Source organism: Papaver somniferum, chromosome 7 (genome assembly GCF_003573695.1).
Source record: "Papaver somniferum cultivar HN1 chromosome 7, ASM357369v1, whole genome shotgun sequence".
Lineage (NCBI taxonomy): Eukaryota > Viridiplantae > Streptophyta > Magnoliopsida > Ranunculales > Papaveraceae > Papaver > Papaver somniferum.
Window position 1 is genome coordinate 181,030,148 of NC_039364.1, and position 22,488 is coordinate 181,052,635.

Below are 22,488 nucleotides of genomic sequence, written 5' to 3' on the forward strand. Positions count from 1 at the left end.
AATCAGATGTTAAATCTTATAGGTTTACTAGTTAAAGCATAATTAGGGTTTTTATTCGGCTGTATCAAAGAACAAGTTAATGACAATCACGGGTTGTACGATGAGATGTGATTTCATTTTGTTACAACAATAATGTTTTAGGCTTAAGTTACATGCATGAACTATTATAATATTTAGGTAAGGATCTTTCTTTCATGTTACTTGGTTAGGCTTTACTAGTTAGTTAGGTTTTACAAAATAAAAATAAAAAAAACTTAACGATGCTAATTGTTTTTTAGGGTTTTTGTTATTGTTTTGGTTGGATTTTGATTGAGAGTTAATAACTCTACCTTGATCGACGATGTTGTGTCAATCATATATATATACAAGGCTTCTCAAGATTTAATCATTTGAGTCTATGTTACTTGGCGAGCCAGTAACGTCTGCATTTTAAGTTGCCACTTTTAATAATACCATGTTGCTGGTTGGCCAATTTGACTATCATCTTCAAGCTAAAAATGGATAATCATTATGTGGTGCTTTAGTGCTCTTGGCTTTTGTAAAAAAAAGTTATATAAGACCGTTTAACCGCTACCTTTCGCTTTGTGGATAACACAATAATCATGAGGAGATTTTGTGTGTTGCAGTGATGTTTTAGCCTCAAGTTACATGCATCAATGAGTTCATGTTTGTTTTATTTTCATATAATAGAAAATAGGTTTAACACATGTTGCCTCTCCTGTTAGGTTTAGATAATATTTTCCAAAATAAGCTCAAATTCCTAATTGAGATGCACGTACCTACACAGCTTTTGTCATGGGAGAAGATGATGGTTACAACGTGTCCCCAGAGGATGACCAATGGTATGAACCAGATGATGAGGTGGATTCTGATGAAGAAACGATAGAGTTACATGAGACGCATGATGACACTGTACAATCAAATGACGATTATGGTGAAGATATGGTCCCGACTGATAATTTTGAAGAATTAACAGGTAATGTTCGAAATCTTGTACTTACTTGTTTCTACTTAAACATCACATGGTTTCATATGTTTCCTCGGTTATTTCCAGAGTCAGACAATTCTGAAAATGATGTTCTCGAAGTGTTAGAAAAAAAGAATTGGAAAATGCTCCAGAAGCAGAAAAGCAGCCACAACAAGAAGACTCTACAGAAGAGATCAGAAAAGAGAGGGGAATGACAAGAATGTTGAAGCAGCATAAAGACTTCTCGAATTCTGAAGCCAAAAAAAGGGATATTGAATTTGACAAAATGTTCCGGCCTATTGGTGACCATAGAATTGAATTCAGTAGTTACCTAGGCTATTTGGCCCTTGATATGGTTGGAATAAAACATTTATGTTGGAAAGAAGTCCATTTTTTTCTTTGATAAGTCAAAAATTATATATATGAGAAAAATATAATTACAAGATAGTTTATAGGAAAAGAGGTCATTATGACCCCAAAAACCTGAAAACTATTTAAATCTATAATAAGATACATTTGGAAGTTCAATTGAATGAATGAAATCAGGACGGCCAAAATATTCCATGCCAACTCCATTGCCCGAGTCACGTCCTTTCTTAGCCAAATTGTCAGCTGTAAAATTGCATTCTCTAAAAGTGTGTTCGAAAGTGATATTATCATAATTCCTTTGGATGTCTCCCTATCTCGGCTTGACAAACCAAGGCACTGTACCTTGCATAAACCACAACCTAGCTGCAGCAGAATCAGTCTTAATAATAGCTCTCATGTAGCCCCATTTTGTTTCCCATTCCAGGCCAACAATAATTGTATAGACCTCCGCCACATAATTGGTAGTTATACCAAGACCAAAAGATATAGCCCCAAGAACAGCACAATCAGCATCTCGCGCCACTACACCAGCACCTACCATTCCCGGATTGCCTCTAACCGCGCCATGACAACAAATCAATAAGTCCCCTTCAGCTGGTGGCGTCCAAAAACATTCAACAACCTCATGAAAAATTCACTCTTCTATGCCTGACACGGAAAAAATCCACAACTCGCAAGTCCTCAACACAGTTCTTCATAAACCCCTTGAGCCGGACTGAATACTCATGAATTTGATACAAAATTCTCTTGAAAAACAACGACCAGTTAGGATTTTTATCCGAAACACCTTCTTGTTTCTCGTAAACCACAGTTCAGATCTTATGACTAAGATCGACAGCAACCATAACTCTTGAATCATCTTGCTCCGGCCCTTGGAAGCTTTGAATGCCATAACTAAATTAGGATGCGGCAATATCCCAAAGGTATCAGCTAGCCACGTCCAAGCTTTAGCAGCAAAGTTGCATCTCCAAAGAATGTGATCGAGAGATTCCTCCGCACAAGAACACAAAACACATTTAGTTCGAATTTCAACTTTAAAACGAGAATGCACCTGGTCAAGAGAAGCACAAGCACCCCGAAGGATTTTCCAGTTCTGAGCCTCAAGACAAGGATGTATACTTGGTCTCCATAACAAGTTTGCACCTTCAAATTTTGGTTGTCGCGGTCTAATAATTTCCTTGGAAGATTGAACCGTGAATTGGCCTTTGTATTCAGGCATCCAAATGCGCACGTCCTCACCTTCCACAGGCCTTGGTAAATCTAACAGATTAATACCCGCAGTAACAAGTCTTGTATGATGGACTTCAACAATAACCCATTCACCTTGCACGAGTAATTCACTCACTCAGATATTTCTATCCAAGTCATTAAGATGCAAGATACTTGCAATACTCCTATTTCCGCACCAAATATCAAAATAAAGAGAGGTTGAGCGACCATCCCCAATAATCACTTTGATATTCTCCTCAACCTGCGTATAAACCATGCGAATACCAGGTAGAATAGTAGACTTTATACCTCTGCGTTTGATTTTTCCATTTCTTCCAAAAAATTTAGGAACAAGGTATTTAGCCCGCTTATTTTTAGAAGTACGGATTTTCCACGAAAGCTTCATCAAAAGGGCTTCATTTATAACAGACAAGGAAGTAATACCAAGGCCACCCTCTTCATAAGGAGTACAAACCTTGTCATAACCCACAAAGAAATATCTTCTCGTGTTAGAATCACCTGTCCAAATGAAGTTTCTAATTGCTCTTTCACATTGTAAAATAAATTTGCGGGGCCATTTATAAACAACTATATTGTGAATCGAGTAACTAGCAATAATCGATTTCACAAGAGTGATACGATCTTGGAAAGATAATAAACACCCTTTCCAAGCAACCAACTGATTTTTAATTTTATCCACAATATTACTAATGTGTCTGTATCTAACCGTACCTGGCATAACTTGAACACCAAGATAACGATCTGGAAAAGGGGCAACAGACATCCCCAAAAAATCCGTAAGGTATCTACATCTTGTCAAAGATCCTCCCCCAAAATAAACCTTGCTCTTTTGGCGACAAACAGTTTTTCCAGAGGCATGTTGATAGATTTCCAAAAGCTTAATAAGATTACGCACACTCTTCATATTACCTTTACAGAAAAAATCATAATATCATCTGCAAAGAATAAGTGAGTTGGAGAAATGCCTTTACGAGTAACCATGTGATTCATCTTACCTTGGATGAAAAGCTTAGAGATGTTTCTGCTTAGGACATCTTCAATCAAAAAAAAGATAAGTGGAGATAGAGGATCCCTTTGTCTCAGCCCTCTATTAATACTGAAAAAACCATCTGGGATACCATTCAAAAGAATAGAAATACGAGCTGACTGCAGAATGTTAAGAATCCACAAGCACCAAGCCTCAGAAAAACCATAGCGTTTAAATACTTCAAGAAAAAAAGACCAACTTACTGTATCAAAAGCCTGAGAAATATCTAGCTTTAGCCCCAAGTTGTCGTCCTTTCTCTTTATATGAAGTTCATTTATCATTTCCAAAGCCAAACTGATGTTTTCATGAATGTTTCTTTCCTTCAAGAAAGCCACTTGTTCCTCTAAAACTAATTTATCCAAAACTGTACCCAAGCGAGTAGCAAGAATCTTGGTGAAAATTTTGAAAAAAGAAGTTTCTCAAGACAATAGGTCTGAAATTGCGAAGAGAGCTAGCTCCATGGACCTTATCCAGCAAAATAATAAGGCTAGAGTTAGCCCCATTAGGAATGTGCTTCAAATTCCAACAAAAAATAATAGCTTGAATTAAGTCTTCATGGATAATATCCCAGCATTGACGATAGAAACAACCAGAAAACTCGTCCGACCCCGGAGCACTATCAGCTCCCAAATCCCACACAGCCTCCTTAATCTCCTCCGGAGTAGGAACAACATCCATCATAGCACTCTCTTCCAGAGTTATACTATCATGCTCACAATCAAACAAAGCATCATCGATAATGCCTTCCATACCATTAAATTTATCCTCATAGTAATGCACCACATGATTATGCAAAAGAACCTTGTCAGTAATAATGTTGCCTCTATTGTCCACCAACTCAGATATAACATTTCTACTTCGCCTAGAACGGATGCTATTGTGAAAAAAAGCCGTATTACTGGCCCCATCCAGCAACCAATTATTTCTAGACTTTTGTTTTAACATAACAGCTTGTTGAGACTTTGTATCCTGCAGAGTGGATAAAGCATCCTTCATAACGTTCAGCTTGACCAAATTGGCAGGGTCGTCATCATAATTCCTTGCCGCAGTCTCGAACCTGAGCATGTCTTGCTTTAATCTTGCATTAATATTGCCAAAGACCTGGAAATTCCAAATTTTCATAGATGCCTTAAGCCGCTTGAGCTTGTATAGAAAAATAAAATCCAAGGTACCATGAACTGGAAGATTCCAATTATCAGTCACCATTCGCAAAAAAACCGAGTGAAGAAACCACATTTTTTGAACACGAAAGGGTGCACGTTGTGGCCTAGGAACAACATATGGGTAGCCAATCAAAGTGGAATGGTCAGAAACTTCCCTTGGAAGAGCTTTACACCGCCAATTCTCAAATTTTGCAAGCCAAGCTGAATTTATAATAGCTCTATCAAGCTTACTAATAATTCTCCGACAACCCGACTGGCCATTGGTCCAAGTAAAATTACAACCAAGCGAATCAGCCTCAAACAAATTATTATCCTCCATCTAATCTCTAAAGTCACTAAAGACTGAAGTTCTAGTAACGAGACCACCTTTTTTCTCTTCATTGAACAAGATACAATTGAAATCACCAATGACAAGCCAAGGAATATCATCGTCCACACCCGATAATATTTGCCAAATGTATATGGGGAATCATTTGCTGGTTTTTAAGGAATTGAGGAGACGACCGTACAGAGGAGACTCCTCGAACCGAACGAAATGTTAAAGCTCACACAGATGCACCGCTGCAAAGGGGGTGCTTTAGATTCGAGAGATCAATCTGTAGTACTCCGGGCTAAATCAAGATAATGACCGTTCCAGAGTAAATTCGGTCACAAGTGAGGATGGGTTGATCTGTAGGAGGGAAGCTGGGAAATGTGTGGAATCAATGGTAATCAAAGATTGTGGGTGTATGAATTCTGAATATGATAAGCTCTGAATGATTGAAATTGCTCAATTGAGAGTAGTTGCTCAATTGATGAGTTGATGATCTCGTGTTGTCGATGAGACGTGAGATTGATGATACTGTTGATGTTGATGATTCAATCATGATTCAGAGACTTATTTATATTGCTGGAATTTTAGACACCATGATCCCATGAAGTGTGACAGTTGATGGAATCAAGGAGTGGGGAAGTGGAGATCGTGTTTGAAACCAGTTGCTCAACGTGTGGAGACTTGGTCGATTTTCCAACCATTACCTCGTGAATTCCTTCAACTGATTGCACGACTTGCTCACATTTCATCGTGTGTTTGAACGCCCGTGCCGTAGACCGCCAGACCAAAACCCTAAGTGATATCCCCCAAAGTGACACGATTGACGTCTCGTGGTATGTTAGTCAATTGATGACTTCGTGGTTTGATGGGACGATGAGTCCATGTAGTTGCTGAGTTGAACATGATGTTCTGAAACTCATGAGTTGAACATGTCATGAGACAGAGGTATAGTTCTTACGATGAAGCGAGAAAGTATTGCTCATTCGATGGATCGTTGAATATTGATTGTTGAACCAATATTCCTTGGTTTGAGCAAATATTTATCATCTGAGAAAGTGTTGCTCATGTGATGAATTGTTGAATATTTGATCGTCTGAGCATGTGTTGCTCATCTGATGGATTATTGGCAGCGTACCAAAAATATTAATTTATAATATTGGTCGTTGAAACGAGCATAATTAATAAAATTAATGACCATGAGGTCGTCGTAAAATTATTAAGGTTGGAATCTGGAATGATGATCCTTGGATTCAGAAACCCTAATTTGATCAATTGATGATCAATTCATGGTTCGTCAGAATTTTAACCATGGGACGAAGGAGGGAGCGACTACATGGGACCGTGGATCAACCATGTAGTGTCCATATGCTCACGTGAGAAAATACAAAGAACTCCTGAAGAGTTGACGATTTGTTGGTGAAAGAATGATTAAATGCTGCTTTAATCATTTATTCGAAAATGCTCATCTGAGTCTTAGGTGAGAAAACCTAATTAATTATGACGGAGTGAGGGAACGACCAAGGGATCATGAAACCGGCCCAATGTAGTCACTTGACCGCCTGATGATCACTTCATGAAAATCCAAAGTGTTTGGAAGAGTCTTGGACCTAATACGTGCAATTGTGCAAATTAGGTCAAAATTGTGAAACTTGATGGGACCGGATTCTGTAAGACAAAGAGCCAATCTTGGTCGGTCAAGATAGCGTGCTCGTGTCCCCAAGGCGTCCGCGTCTCAGTCTTGAGAATTTTGATATTTTCTGGCATGCAATTGACCATCCATTCGAGAAATATGCCAAAATTAGGGTTTCGACGAAACTGAGGAAAACACCATGAGATGATGGAAAATAATTATAAAATAAGGAATAAGGAGGCGTGGGACCGCCGAGGCCAAGGCATGGTCGGCCGGTCATGGCCACGGTCCCGTGGTGCCTTTTCCTTAATTTTATAGATATTGATGATTTTATGAAAAATATCATGGATTTAAAGAGTTTTGATGAATTTAGGGAGTTTCCCTGAAGTGAACGAGTTTCATGAGTTCAAGGAAGCCAAAAATATTAAAATAATAAAAACAAGGGTGTGTGGGGCCGTGGGAGGCATGGTCGGACGGCTAGGGCCCGGTCCCACAAGTTTTCTTAATTTTTAATATTTTTTTAGGTATTTTTTCATGATTTGAGGGAATTTTTCCTAATTTGAGAGAAATACCATGAAATCAAGGAATTTGATAAATTCAAGGAAGATAAAATAAATAATAATAAAACAAAGGGGCCTGTGGGACCGGATAGGGCATGGTCGGCCGTCCAGGGCCCGGTCCCACAAGTTTTCATAATTTATTTTATTTTATTTTATTATTATTTGGTGATTTGTGCAAAATACCATGAAATCAATGAGTTTTCTCATGAAATTAGAGAAATAATAATAATAAAATAATGAGGAACCTTGAGGTGTGGGGCCGGCTGGGACCAAGGCACGGCCGGTTGGCCCATGGTCACGCCCCACACTCCTTTCCTTAATTTTATATTATTTTTATGGATTTATGACAATACCATGAAACCGAGGAGTTTCCTCGAGACAAAGGAGATTTGATCAAATGAGAGAATTTTCATCAAATCATGGAAAATAATGTATTAAAAATATAAAAACTGGCGTAGGACTGACCACGACACGGTCGGTTGGTCGTGTGTCCGTGTTCCCAGCATCTTGGTCAATATTTTTAATTATTTATTATTTTCTTCCCTATTTTGCATAGGTTCATCGTTTCGTTGTATTTTGAAATACTCGTTCATGCGATGACTGTTAGTGCATCGTCGTTGAACACACTTTCACCATTTGGATCGGGGCTTACTTAGAGGTAGCTCAGACGCCCGTTTGTTGATTATTTATTACTAATTGTGGAATTCAGTGGAGAATAATTCACAAAACTGAGTAATAAGATGTTTATTATTAATTCATAGGATCAGCTGAGGATTCGACTACGAATTCAGAATAATAAAGTGAGCATTACCATTCCATGGGATCGTTGATTCGACCATAGAATCGGAGTAATTAAGATTTATCTATTACCATTTATGAGACCAGTTGTGGATTCGATCATGAAATCGGAGTAATGAGATAATATATTTATTGTTATTCTATGAGATCAAGCCGTGGATTCGATCATAGAATCAAAATAATTGTTTATTGCCATTCCATGGGACCAGTCGTGGATTCTACCATGGAATAGGAGCAATTGTTATTGCCATTCCATGGGACCAGTCGTGGATTCGACCATGGAATAGGAGCAATAATAGATTATTTTGGGAATTCAGTAGTGAATGTCACGGCAGAATTAATCTTAATTAGGAATAATTAACTTTGTGGCTTTATACTAGCAAAGCAAGCTGTCTAGGAGCCGTCCATCTCGTGATACTATATAGAAATAATCACTGAAAGTGTTAAGTATTCATGAGATATGCCGTTGTCCAGTCGTGAGTAGGGGTGTCAACGGGTCCGGGTCCTCCCGGGTATCACTAGACCCGGACCCTACTTATAAAGGTCGGGACCGGTTCCTAGCGGTTCCGGATCCGGTTCCAAAATTTGTGGACCCAGAACCGGACCCGTTTAAATACCAGGGTACCCGTCGGTTCCGGGGACCCATTGGGTCTAAAGAAAACTATTTAAAAATCTCAAAAACTTAATATATTTCTCTTTTTAGCTTGAATTTAAGTAATTTTTATAAAAAATTATTATTATTTCTTATGAATGTACTAAATAAAGATTAAATGTAAGAGAAAAAATTTAAATGAGTAAAATATCAAAGCTAAAACTAGAAAAAATACTTATAATTTTGCTAAAAACATGAATAAAAGAATGAATAAACGGGTACCCGATACCCGCGGGTACCCAATGGGTATTACCCATTTGGACCCATTTAAATTCGGGTCCAATCGGGTAATTACCCTCCGGGTCCTAAGTAGCTAATGGGTCCAACTTTAGGACCCGGAACCGGACCCTAATATACCGGGTCCGGTTCCGGATCCGGGTAATGGGTACCCATTGACAGCCCTAGTCGTGAGACTACATATCTACATGTACTCTGAGAGAAAGTACTCTCCATTGAGAATTCGATGAGAGACCCGTGTCTCAATACTCACGTCTGATTGCTGGATCAGAAGTTCGTATAATTATGGGTTTACGATTTTAGCCCTTGTCGAAAATCCACCATCTACATTAAGTCCCCTGCTTAGTGAGGAAAGCCGTGTTCCTCAGTCAGCATTGAATGGTGATTTTCCGGTCATAAATAATATAAGTAATTGAACTTAGTCGTAAGTTAAGACGTTACCGGATTTCGATAGTATGAGCATACCATGACTTGAATGAAGATCCCAGTGGCATGATAGAGCATCATCGTCTGATGAGCATAGATTGGTGTTGAACCGTTGATTTGGATGACAGGACCTTGGTCGTTTTAGGATTCGCGGGATGGGCCCATGAAAACAAATCCTTGTTTTATGAATAGACGCTTGTTTGTTCGTTAGTTTAAGGAACAAACAAAATAGACCTGAGTCTAATGATATAAAATTCGTCTATGAGCTTTCACGAAAACCGGAATTTTATATTTTAAATATGCGAGATTTCACAAAGTGGAATAAACTCTCGTTTCAAAGGTGGATGCTCGTACGAGAGAAAAGTTTTTTTTTTGATAGACGTGCGTCTGTTAGTAATAAAATTTAGTTTATGAGCCTTCAAGAAAATTTTTTATCTTCGAGCTTTCGGAAATCTTTGAAAATATACTCTCGCTTCAAAGACAGATGCTCGTGCGAGGGAGCAAGAATATATATATATATATATATTTTTCAAATTTACGTGAGTTTCACGTTGAATATATATATTTTGTAAAACCAATGTTTTGATTTTGAACAACTGTTGAAAGTAGACAATTATACATGGTGAAATAATGTCAATATGTGAGTTTTCACAATTGTAGAATGGACGTATGTACAATTTTTGAAGATCAGTGAGTGTTCACATAGTAAAAATTTAAGTGGGTTGTTCGCGGCTTTATGAAAATCAAGTCATGATTTTTGAGCAATTGCTGAAAGTAATTGTATACGTGATGAAATAATGTATGTATGAGTTTTGCGATTTTATAGTGTATGCACACATGTATAAAATCAGTGAATGTTCACATGAAAGGTTATGTGAATTATTCATAGTTTCACGCAAAGTCAGGTGTTGACTTTAAATAATGAATTTTGCTCGTCTTGGCAAGTTTGAAGAAGCGAGCAAGTTTTTCGAGGTTTTTACGTTATTATCACTAGGTTCTTGAAACCGTAAATAAGTAAGAGTTGAGGATTACCATTTTTGTTGCGTGTTTGTTATTGGCATATCCATGACTCCATGCCGGCGCCTTAGATAGTGGTGACTTATGGTTACAGCCACTCTTCGGGATCTTCCGTGGAGCGCTCCAAAAATATCAAGTCAAAGATGAAGACTTCTGCGGATGCTCATACTGAGGAAAATCAACCTTTCAGAGACACTGGAAGCTGACATATTGTATTCTCTCGATCATCCGAGAGTCGTACCTCATTAGCAGAAGCACCGCCGACTTCAGCAAGTGAGACTATCAGCTGAAGATGAAGTTCGGCTTTGTATTGATGGTGTAGCTCCTGATTGGATGAATGAAGAATTTCGTCATCAAAAAATTCAGAAGTTAGGTCTTCGTTGAAATTGTTGTAGAATCTTCATCCGATGTCGGATTTTCGCGGTCGACCCATGTATCCTCATGCCCAGGAAATTTCCAAACTTTATCAATGAAGCCTTTTGAGTTCCGAGCATGTTTAGGATGTGAAATCGACGAAACAGTAAACTTCCATGAGACCTTCGGAAAATTTTCAGCTGGCATGTGGTCCAATGTTTTGGACACAACTCTTTGCTCGTTTCTCCAATTGTTTTGAATTTTGGATATGTTGTAGAGGACCTTCATACGAAGAGAATGGTATATGACCCATCCCTCGATTCTTCACCAATTTCTCCCAGATCTTCGGTTTGTACAGGACAGTGTAAAATCATCTCAGCCGAGCTTGCTGTAAAATACTCATGTTGTGTTCTTAGACCATTCGCTTGTTTCTTGAACGGTTGGTGAAGGATTTTAATGTCGTTAATTCGTTTTAGATCAGGACCCCTTGATTGATACATGATTATGGTGCTTGCAGCGCCATCTTGCTTCTGTCAGTCGTAGAAACATCGCTTCTGAAAACCTGGTCATGGGACCATAGCTGAGGTTGCTCTTGAGAGGGGATGATGTAATGACCACGGTTTCATGTCCCGTTGGTAGCATTACTTTTATGATTAATGATTAGCACATGAGAGTCTGGTGCCACGAGTCTTGGACTGTGAAACTGGTCGTCATGATCAGTGGATCGTCAGTCCCCAGTATTTTGGTTAGATCTCTCCTCTTCGTTTTCTCTTCTTCTGGCAAGACTTGGATAGAGGACCCAGGTAGAAAAATTTATGTAAAGACCTATATGGTCGAAGTTGGAGGTACCTTGATGAAGTACTTAGTGGAAAGACCTGGTGGACACCGATCGACTGTACTGTCTAAGAGTTGCTGCTTGCATATTGTATGCTCTGGAAGATGTAGGAACCTCATACGACGTCGGAACTTGATGCTTGACCCCAACTTTTTAAGCTAAGAGACTGAGTTATCCCATGAGACAAGAATCGCTCAATTTGGAGTTGTAGAGGTCATCCAACGAAGCGTGCACATTTGTAATTTTTAATCCCGTACAAATTTTTCAGATTTCATAGACCTGACGGTAAAGGTCATATCTTTCATCTCGTAGGTCCGATTGATGCACCCTTTCGGTAGGTTGTATAAGAGACATAGAAAAACATCTTTTGTTGAGGAAGTATCGTCTCATTCCTCACTCGTTGGTACGTTTTTGTAAACCCATTTGCTGAAGTATGTTGTATCTCATTTGTAGAGGTGATGAGAACATCTTGTAGAAGACTTTGGTGTTGTGCCCGCCCATCATGCAATCTTCAGAAAGACTTTCATGTGAGCATATTTAATGTCTACATTCCTTGATATGAATCATTAGTGCTTCGAGAAGTCCGTTTCCTCGAGTAATACTTCAGAGAATGGTTAGTTGATGGAGCCTTGTCATGAGGATGTTGCTCCTGAGACCGTTGTTGGTGCTGAGACCATGAATTATTATGCTCCAGATATCCTTGTCGATTCTAAGATCATGGATGGCATTCCTCTAGAGATTATTGTTGATGTTGATACCATGGTTGAAGTTGCTCTAAAGACCGAAAAGGCTAGAACTATGATTATAGATATAATTTTTGTTCCTTCATCCAGTGAGCCTTTTACGTTCACGAACTAGTTAGTGAGTTGAGAATCCGGTATACTGGGAGTTTAACCTGAGTGCTCTTGAAAGCATGATTGTATCATGAAGCGGCTTTGTAAGTGAATCCACATTGTTGTGGAAGATAACATCAGAAATCTCCGTTCTAGATCGGTGAAGGGAACAAGTTCCTCAGTCATGTAGCGTTTTGTGATGTAGAGAAGTCTCGTCGATGAAGTTTCACGGAATCACCTCAGGTTGCCCAGTGTATGTTGAAGGAGTTGGTAACATTCATGTGTGAATGATGTTGCATCTGCTTCAGAAGTCTTATAATGAGATAATGAAGACTTATCGAATGTAGTGTCGTGCTGGTGTTGAATCAGTGTCGAGATATTTGTGTTGAAGCCAGAGGCGCCATTATCGAAGGTGTACTCTTTGATTGGGAGTACAATTTTGAAGGCTTCTTAGATGATTGAGCGTTGAATCATCATACCCCTTGAGCATGTCTTAGGTTTGATCGTCTGGGCCCCGACTTTCTTCTGTTGATTCAGCATTCCTTTCATTGCAGCAGTGGGATTCAACACTTGTGCAGAAGTCAGAGCTTTCTAATTTTGTGGCACACATGGACGCTCCTGCAAGGCTATGTAGAAACTCCCAAAGTGTTCTTTGCCATGTTTGGACATCATCTCAGCAATGAACGTCTCAGTGATCGATTCAGAGAAATGTCAGATTCAACCACTTGGTAAAATACTAATGTGGTGAAGTTACCATTCATAACGTCTTGCAGAGTTGCTAAAATAATTAAGTCCCCGTGCTACATAGCATGTGAGGAAATAAATGACGTAGACACGGGAGGAATGAGACTTGCCTGAGTGTGGAACCTCTTGATGAATGTCTATGCATCTTTTGCAGGTTCTTGCTTCAATCTCGTCAAAGTTTGAAATTCCTCCAAGTGCTCTGATGATGGAATGTCTGTCAAATCTTCTGGATCAGAACTTTCTTTATTGGAGAGATATGTAACCAAAGGCGCTTTGTAAGTACCCATCTTTTCGTGGATCCACGCTCTTCTGAAGGACGTGTCATATCCTGGATCTTTCTGATTATGTGAAACTTGGTTTCTATCCAGGTTGAACTTATGTTCACTTTGAGAATGATGTAGCCATAAGTATTTCCGAGCGCTCCTTCAAGGTCTCTGATTGAGATGGAGCATGAGTATCTTCTTATCGAGTGATGCATGTGGATCCGATGGTTTTCAGTGGACTGTTGTTGATGGCGGTGTCAGCATCGATCAACGTTCTTCCCAATTCGTTTCTTCTGAGATTGACTGTGGTAAGCAGTCCCCAGTCGTACACCTCTTGGTCCATGGATGGAGGATCAAGAAGTATTTTCGGAATGGACTTCTTGACATGATGTGTTCATTGCTGTGAACATGTCTCTCCTTCATGCCTTCAACAGATAGAGCAATTCACGTTCGACCAGGATTGAACTGCCGGTTTGATAGGTTGTTCAGAGAGAGTGTAAAGCTTCTGATTAGGAGAGGACTCTTGTGTACTCCTTCAGTCCCTCGTTGAAGCTATTGTGGATCAACCTTATCTTTGAAAATTTGCTTCAAAATATTGCAGTTACTTGTTGGATGATTTGATGAATCTATGAAGGTGACAGTACCTGTGTTTCTTCATTTTTCTTCAGTTGGCTCTCTATGATGAGCAGCGATTTGATTGCACCATCTTGAACCCATACTTCTAGCAACTCGATCACTGCTTCATGATAAGTTTGAGTATGTCCGATCATCTCCCCGTTCGTTAATGTCGGGTCGAGGTTTGTGTAAGATTGGTTATCCTTTCTTGATGCTTTTGTAGGATGAGGTGTTGGATGTCTCATGTTTGAGCAGGAGCTTTCCTTTTTCTTGAGAAATAACGTTCATGGAAGGTTGGACGTTGTATTGTTTGTTGATCAGGCATCGGCCGCTCCAAGGTTCCTCGAACTTGTAGACTTTGCTCAGCAAAGCAGGTGTAGTAGTCGCTGATCGTTTGGCTGCTTCATGAAGTTCTGAGAGAGTCTGGAGTCGCAGAGAAAGTCTATGTAGATTGGGATCATTTCGTTTTATTCATGCCCTCCTAGTGCCTCCAAGGATCGAGAGACGCGTTCTCGAGCGCTCCATGTTTCGTTATATAGTGCGAACGTTGGGGAAGTGTAGCCCTTCGGGAAAGAAATTATTTGCGTAGCAACATGGTATGAAGGTTGATAACGATGAACAGATGATGATTTGTCTTTTCCTCGATCCTCCATGAAGCGTTCCAGGTCCTCACGAGCGATGAAGACTGTAAGTTCCTTTGCTGGAGAGTCATCTGCAGCTTTGCGGAATTCTTCATCTTCTACAACATGGATTGGAGAGATTTCAGGATCAGCAGTTGAAGATGTTTCTTTAGTTTCTCCTTTTTCGCGCTGAGGATGAGTTCGTTCATACGCAAACTTTTCTGTGAGAGTTTTGAGATAAGCATACAACTCTTTCTGTGTTGCAGCCACGTCAGTCTGAACCTTCATGAGATCAAGATGATTTCCTCTGGTTTCTTCAGGAGACCAACCGAAGAGTGGATTGTTGATGGCGCCAGTGTCGTCACTTGCAGGGGCGATCTCTGGAGCACCAGTGCTTGGAAGAGTGATAGTAACATGTGACGTGATATTGCTGGCCGGAGGAGTGGTGTTAGCGCTACCACTAGATCCTGCAACATTAATAGGAGTTGTACTTGCTGGGAGTACCACTAGGACTTGCAATGTTAGAGTTGGGTGTTGAACCCGGATTGGTAACTGATACATACCTAAGACCGACCATCCTGCCGAATTGAGATTGCAACCGAGAGAATGATCTCCCAATGTGGTCTCTAATCTGTAGATGGGGAAAAAATATTTGCTGGTTTTTAAGGAATTGAGGAGACGACCATACGGATGAGACTCCTCGAACCGAACGAAATTTTAAACCTCACACAGATGCACCGCTGCAAAGGGGGTGCTTCAGATTCGAGAGATCAATCTGTAGTACTCCGGCCTAAATCAAGACAATGACCGTTCCAGAGTAAATTTGGTCACAAGAGAGGATGGGTTGATCTGTAGGAGGGAAGCTGGGAAATGTGTGGAATCAATGGTAATCAAAGATTGTGGGTGTATGAGTTCTGAATATGATAAGCTCTGAATGATTGAAATTGCTCAATTGAGAGTAGTTGCTCAATTGATGAGTTGATGATCTCGTGTTGTCGATGAGACGTGAGATTGATGATACTGTTGATGTTGATGATTCAATCATGATTCAGAGACTTATTTATATTGCTGGAATTTTAGACACCATGATCCCATGAAGTGTGACAGTTGATGGAATCAAGGAGTGGGGAAGTGGAGATCGTGTTTGAAACCAGTTGCTCAACGTGTGGAGACTTGGTCGATTTTCCAACCATTACCTCGTGAATTCCTTCAACTGATTGCACGACTTGCTCACATTCCATCGTGTGTTTGAACGCCCGTGCCGTAGACCGCCAGACCAAAACCCTAAGTGATATCCCCCAAAGTGACACGATTGACGTCTCGTGGTATGTTAGTCAATTGATGACTTCGTGGTTTGATGGGACGATGAGTCCATGTAGTTGCTGAGTTGAACATGATGTTCTGAAACTCATGAGTTGAACATGTCATGAGACAGAGGTATAGTTCTTACGATGAAGCGAGAAAGTATTGCTCATTCGATGGATCGTTGAATATTGATTGTTGAACCAATATTCCTTGGTTTGAGCAAATATTTATCATCTGAGAAAGTGTTGCTCATGTGATGAATTGTTGAATATTTGATCGTCTGAGCATGTGTTGCTCATCTGATGGATTATTGGCAGCGTACCAAAAATATTAATTTATAATATTGGTCGTTGAAACGAGCATAATTAATAAAATTAATGACCATGAGGTCGTCGTAAAATTATTAAGGTTGGAATCTGGAATGATGATCCTTGGATTCAGAAACCCTAATTTGATCAATTGATGATCAATTCATGGTTCGTCAGAATTTTAACCATGGGACGAAGGAGGGAGCGACTACATGGGACCGTGGATCAACCATGTAGTGTCCATATGCTCACGTGAGAAAATACAAAGAACTCCTGAAGAGTTGACGATTTGTTGGTGAAAGAATGATTAAATGCTGCTTTAATCATTTATTCGAAAATGCTCATCTGAGTCTTAGGTGAGAAAACCTAATTAATTATGACGGAGTGAGGGAACGACCAAGGGATCATGAAACCGGCCCAATGTAGTCACTTGACCGCCTGATGATCACTTCATGAAAATCCAAAGTGTTTGGAAGAGTCTTGGACCTAATACGTGCAATTGTGCAAATTAGGTCAAAATTGTGAAACTTGATGGGACCGGATTCTGTAAGACAAAGAGCCAATCTTGGTCGGTCAAGATAGCGTGCTCGTGTCCCCAAGGCGTCCGCGTCTCAGTCTTGAGAATTTTGATATTTTCTGGCATGCAATTGACCATCCATTCGAGAAATATGCCAAAATTAGGGTTTCGACGAAACTGAGGAAAACACCATGAGATGATGGAAAATAATTATAAAATAAGGAATAAGGAGGCGTGGGACCGCCGAGGCCAAGGCATGGTCGGCCGGTCATGGCCACGGTCCCGTGGTGCCTTTTCCTTAATTTTATAGATATTGATGATTTTATGAAAAATATCATGGATTTAAAGAGTTTTGATGAATTTAGGGAGTTTCCCTGAAGTGAACGAGTTTCATGAGTTCAAGGAAGCCAAAAATATTAAAATAATAAAAACAAGGGTGTGTGGGGCCGTGGGAGGCATGGTCGGACGGCTAGGGCCCGGTCCCACAAGTTTTCTTAATTTTTAATATTTTTTTAGGTATTTTTTCATGATTTGAGGGAATTTTTCCTAATTTGAGAGAAATACCATGAAATCAAGGAATTTGATAAATTCAAGGAAGATAAAATAAATAATAATAAAACAAAGGGGCCTGTGGGACCGGATAGGGCATGGTCGGCCGTCCAGGGCCCGGTCCCACAAGTTTTCATAATTTATTTTATTTTATTTTATTATTATTTGGTGATTTGTGCAAAATACCATGAAATCAATGAGTTTTCTCATGAAATTAGAGAAATAATAATAATAAAATAATGAGGAACCTTGAGGTGTGGGGCCGGCTGGGACCAAGGCACGGCCGGTTGGCCCATGGTCACGCCCCACACTCCTTTCCTTAATTTTATATTATTTTTATGGATTTATGACAATACCATGAAACCGAGGAGTTTCCTCGAGACAAAGGAGATTTGATCAAATGAGAGAATTTTCATCAAATCATGGAAAATAATGTATTAAAAATATAAAAACTGGCGTAGGACTGACCACGACACGGTCGGTTGGTCGTGTGTCCGTGTTCCCAGCATCTTGGTCAATATTTTTAATTATTTATTATTTTCTTCCCTATTTTGCATAGGTTCATCGTTTCGTTGTATTTTGAAATACTCGTTCATGCGATGACTGTTAGTGCATCGTCGTTGAACACACTTTCACCATTTGGATCGGGGCTTACTTAGAGGTAGCTCAGACGCCCGTTTGTTGATTATTTATTACTAATTGTGGAATTCAGTGGAGAATAATTCACAAAACTGAGTAATAAGATGTTTATTATTAATTCATAGGATCAGCTGAGGATTCGACTACGAATTCAGAATAATAAAGTGAGCATTACCATTCCATGGGATCGTTGATTCGACCATAGAATCGGAGTAATTAAGATTTATCTATTACCATTTATGAGACCAGTTGTGGATTCGATCATGAAATCGGAGTAATGAGATAATATATTTATTGTTATTCTATGAGATCAAGTCGTGGATTCGATCATAGAATCAGAACAATTGTTTATTGCCATTCCATGGGACCAGTCGTGGATTCTACCATGGAATAGGAGCAATTGTTATTGCCATTCCATGGGACCAGTCGTGGATTCGACCATGGAATAAGAGAAATTGTTATTGCCATTCCATGGGACCAGTCGTGGATTCGACCATGGAATAGGAGCAATAATAGATTATTCTGGGAATTCAGTAGTGAATCTCACGGCAGAATTAATCTTAATTAGGAATAATTAACTTTGTGGCTCTATACTAGCAGAGCAAGCTGTCTAGGAGCATTAATTATCCCGATATGAGCCTGTCGGTAAGTCATATCCTTTATATAGTCAGGGTAAACTCGTTGTTTGTTCCTGAAGACGTTATCGCTCTATACTAGCAGAGCAAGCTGTGTAGGAGCCGTCCATCTCGTGATAATATATAGAAATAATCACTGAAAGTGTTCAGTGTTCATGAGATATGTCGTTGTCCAGTCGTGAGACTACATATATACATGTACTCTGAGAGAAAGTACTCCCCGTGTCTCAATACTCACGTCTGATTGCTGGATCAGAGGTTCGTATAATTATGGGTTACGATTTTATCCCTTGTCGAAAATCCACCATCTACACCAAAGTCTTCGCCTAGTGGTCTGGATATAACTAGCATGAACGAAATAAATAAGAACACCATTCAACTCCACAGTGATGGCATGTTTAATCATATTAATCACCACTGGGTCCTCAAAATCATCTAACCAGAAAATCCAAATGTTTCCAATTGAATTGTTAGAAGTATTATGAATAACCCTTCTTTTAAAACCATTCAAATTAAGCCTGGCAATGAAAGAATCTGTACAACGCACCTTAGGTTCAGCAATACAAAGAATTTCTGGCTTGAAATAATTAATTAACTCATAAAGTTTTGGTTGCGCTTCAGTTTTCGCAACCCCATTGATATTCCAGAAGAATACCCGCATTAAAAACGCTCGGAAGGTTTATTAGATAGCTTAGATGAGTTAACCTCACCCTTTGAAGTACTGCTTGATTCTGTTGAATCAACACTTTTTGCACGAGGTTTTGGTGAAATCCCATTCCTAGCACGGAATCCCAAATCAGAGGACTCTGGATCCGTGTCAGACAAGGAATGCCCGAACGGAGGTAGCTTAGAGTTTTGTGCTGAACCGGACTGTTGAGACAATTAAAGCCCCACCGGAGATAACTTAGAATTTTGTAATGAACCAGAGTTCACCAAAACTCTTGCTGCAGCACGTTTCTTCTTCTTGGCAACCTTTGCAAGCTTGGCCGCATCATAGCTACCCCAATCCTTAATCTTTTCCGCTGAATTTTGCAAGTCAGTTGATGTCTCAGAGTCAGCATCATTATTCACTTTGCCATCAAATCCATTATCATTAGCCAATGTCGAATTCAAAACATTAAAATTTATTTGAATTCAAGGCATGCTCCGTCGCCATGATTTCATTACACAAAGGAGTAGAAGATGAACTAACATCATTCCTATGATTTGCATTTTGTCTAGTTCTTGCCAATTAAACATAAGCATTTGACTTAGTTACTAAGGCGCTGGTTCTCTCTAACTCAGTCCTTTTCGCTAATGCTAGTTTCTCAGCTGCAACAAGCTTAGTTCTTGCCAATCCAGCTTCTGCAGCGAGTAAAGTAGCTTTGGAACGAGCAATGTCAACTTCAAGCTGGGATATTTTCTCCTTATCTCCATCATTCTCCTCTATTTTTACCTCAACATCAGTAGCTTCCGCAGCGCCAGGGTTGGCATCGTAGTACCAGCTGCAACAGTCTCACCCTTTGCATGAGCGTTTTTATTTTTATTGCGCTTCCTGCCAAATTTGGTTTGAATCTCCCTTGTCAGTTTTCTTCTCTTGCTGCTGATTATTCTTATTGTGTCTACACTCCTTATCATCGTGGCCAATGATGCTGCAATGCAAGCAGAATTTAGGTGCTTTTGGAATGTCAATGTACTGCCAGAAACTTCTACCTCCAGCTGTGATCTTGATCATTGACAGAATATGTTTCGCAAAATCAATATCCACCAGAACCGAAGCAAAATAACCAAATTCCAGATTAAGAGTTCTCTGATTAACCACAATTGGGTTACCAAGAACCTTATCCAACGCCAAAAGAGTTTTTTCAGTCCATAGATCAACGTGCAACCCTGGAAAATGAACCCAAACAGCTGCATGGGAAGTTTTTTGTCTCTCCGAATCAAAACCAGGATACCAATCTATGAGGCGAAGCTCAATCTGATTTACATACCACTTAGTATTACGTATCATTTCTTTGGTTTTCTCATCTTGTAACATGATAAAAAAAAAACCCTTTACTCATTGGCATAAACCTAACACCGTCAGGGTTTGGTTTCCATTGAGTTTCTAAAAAAAATTTTACCTCAGCAAACTTCAACCCAGTTTAGTTGAGCCGTGAAATGAAGTTGTGTTGAAAGGGTTTGCATCCCTCTTGATAGTAATCACCTGGAATAACCAGAGAAGGTTCTCCATCAATGAGTGATGGGTTTGGTAAACTGTTGAGATCTACATCCGTAGGTTGTAGGGTTTGTTTCGCTTTGAGTTTTTCAGCAAAAGATGGTTTTCCATTGTTAACGTTTGTAAGAATCAATTCAGCAACTTCAACCATCATAAAAAATCAGTGATTGAACGTAAAAAAATTTGAAAATCGCAAAACCCTAGAGAGAGCGCCAGACTTTCTCTTTCCTCATTTTTTTTAATTGGTTGAAAGAAGTCCCTTCAGCAACAAAAAAGAAAATATGTGGGAGAAAATTCTCGTATGCATATGCAGTTATCAATTCGTAGTTTTTGTTGTCTAACTGTGAGTCTGTGATTAACATACATTAATTGTTAATTCAGTTTCATTTTGAGGTGCCCCATGACCTGAAGCGATCGGTCACAAAGCGTCTACATGTTCAGCCGCGGGACTTCAGAAGGAAATTATACAAGAATCATGTACAACCCTTCCTGGAAAGGCCGGAAAAACTAAGAACTTTCCCCAAAAAGTACGAAACGGTAATGGACCAAGAAGACTGGGACAATTTCCTTAATCATGTACAAGAATCGCCTATATTTAAGGTATGGAATACACATTGCTTTTTCTAATTCGTGTTTCGTTCTTATTGTCTATCCCGACATACTAATGAAATTATTTTTATTTTCTCTGCAAGAAAAATTCGGAGAAGGGAAAAAAGGCAATATCACAATCCAAGTTCCCACATCGGACGTGACGAGGAGGATACTCGGGACTAAAACTAAAATTAGTAAGTCTGTTGTCTTATTTATTATACACTGCACAGTAAAACCGGCCATATCAGATACTTTTGTTTTGTATGTCGTGTTGCGTGTCTCATATATGCAGAAACTTACAATGGTATAAGGATGTGTCCTCTTACACCAATCTATAATTTTGTCACGTTAGATCTTTGGAATGGGTTTTCTGTTTTACATAGTTAATATATGTGCGGATGTAAATCCTTACTTGTTTTTGGTAACTACTAGATCCAAAAGGGAAATGTTGCCGAAGAAGATCCTGAAGACTGGTGTTTCATGTGGGCAAGAGCACGCGAAAACAAAGACGGAATTGTTCCAGACGAATTTGTCAGGGAGAAGACATCTGAAGTTGTGAGAAATTAGAAACTTCCCAGTCCTCATGTTTTTAACCAAAGCAAGTGCAAAGTAAGTGCACAAGGTTTAAATCAGAATTTAACACATTATTTGAACAGGAAGAGAAGCGGAAGATGATTCGAGAGGGAACTCTAACGGTTGGTCATAACGAGGATGCCTTAACAGTTGCGATCGGCCCGGATAAGGGTGGACGTGTCAAGGGGGCTGGCTTTGGAGTGACGGCAACCCTTTACTTTCCAAATGGAAGAAAACCAAGACACTCGAAAGAGAATGATGAACTGCGTGAAAATCTGAAAGCTAAGGAGAAAGAATTAGAGTCTACTAAAAATGCGTATCAAAGATTAACAGATAACTTGTTATCTCAAGGAGTCGACATTGCAACAATATCAGCAAGTCTGGAGGAGAGGTAAGTGAACTGAGTTTTGATTAGATTGTGTAATTTTTTAAAAAAATTGGCAGACAGTATCTGATTTTTCAAACAATGTGTTCAACTACAATCACAGGATGCAGAACCTAGCAACGCCTCCAATCGATCT

The 22,488-nt window shown here is 39.5% G+C and overlaps 1 protein-coding gene across 1 annotated transcript; it reads right to left on the reverse strand.

Moving 5' to 3' along the window:
- Positions 1 to 2,030: 2,030 nt before the first annotated feature.
- Positions 2,031 to 4,799, reverse strand: LOC113295639. The gene is made up of 6 exons (XM_026543970.1): positions 4,059 to 4,799; positions 3,797 to 3,982; positions 3,562 to 3,712; positions 3,278 to 3,475; positions 2,855 to 3,064; positions 2,031 to 2,659 (listed from the first exon to the last, which is right to left on the reverse strand). The coding sequence occupies exons 1-6, from the start codon at positions 4,797 to 4,799 to the stop codon at positions 2,031 to 2,033; spliced, it is 2,115 nt and encodes a 704-aa protein (XP_026399755.1).
- Positions 4,800 to 22,488: the final 17,689 nt, after the last annotated feature.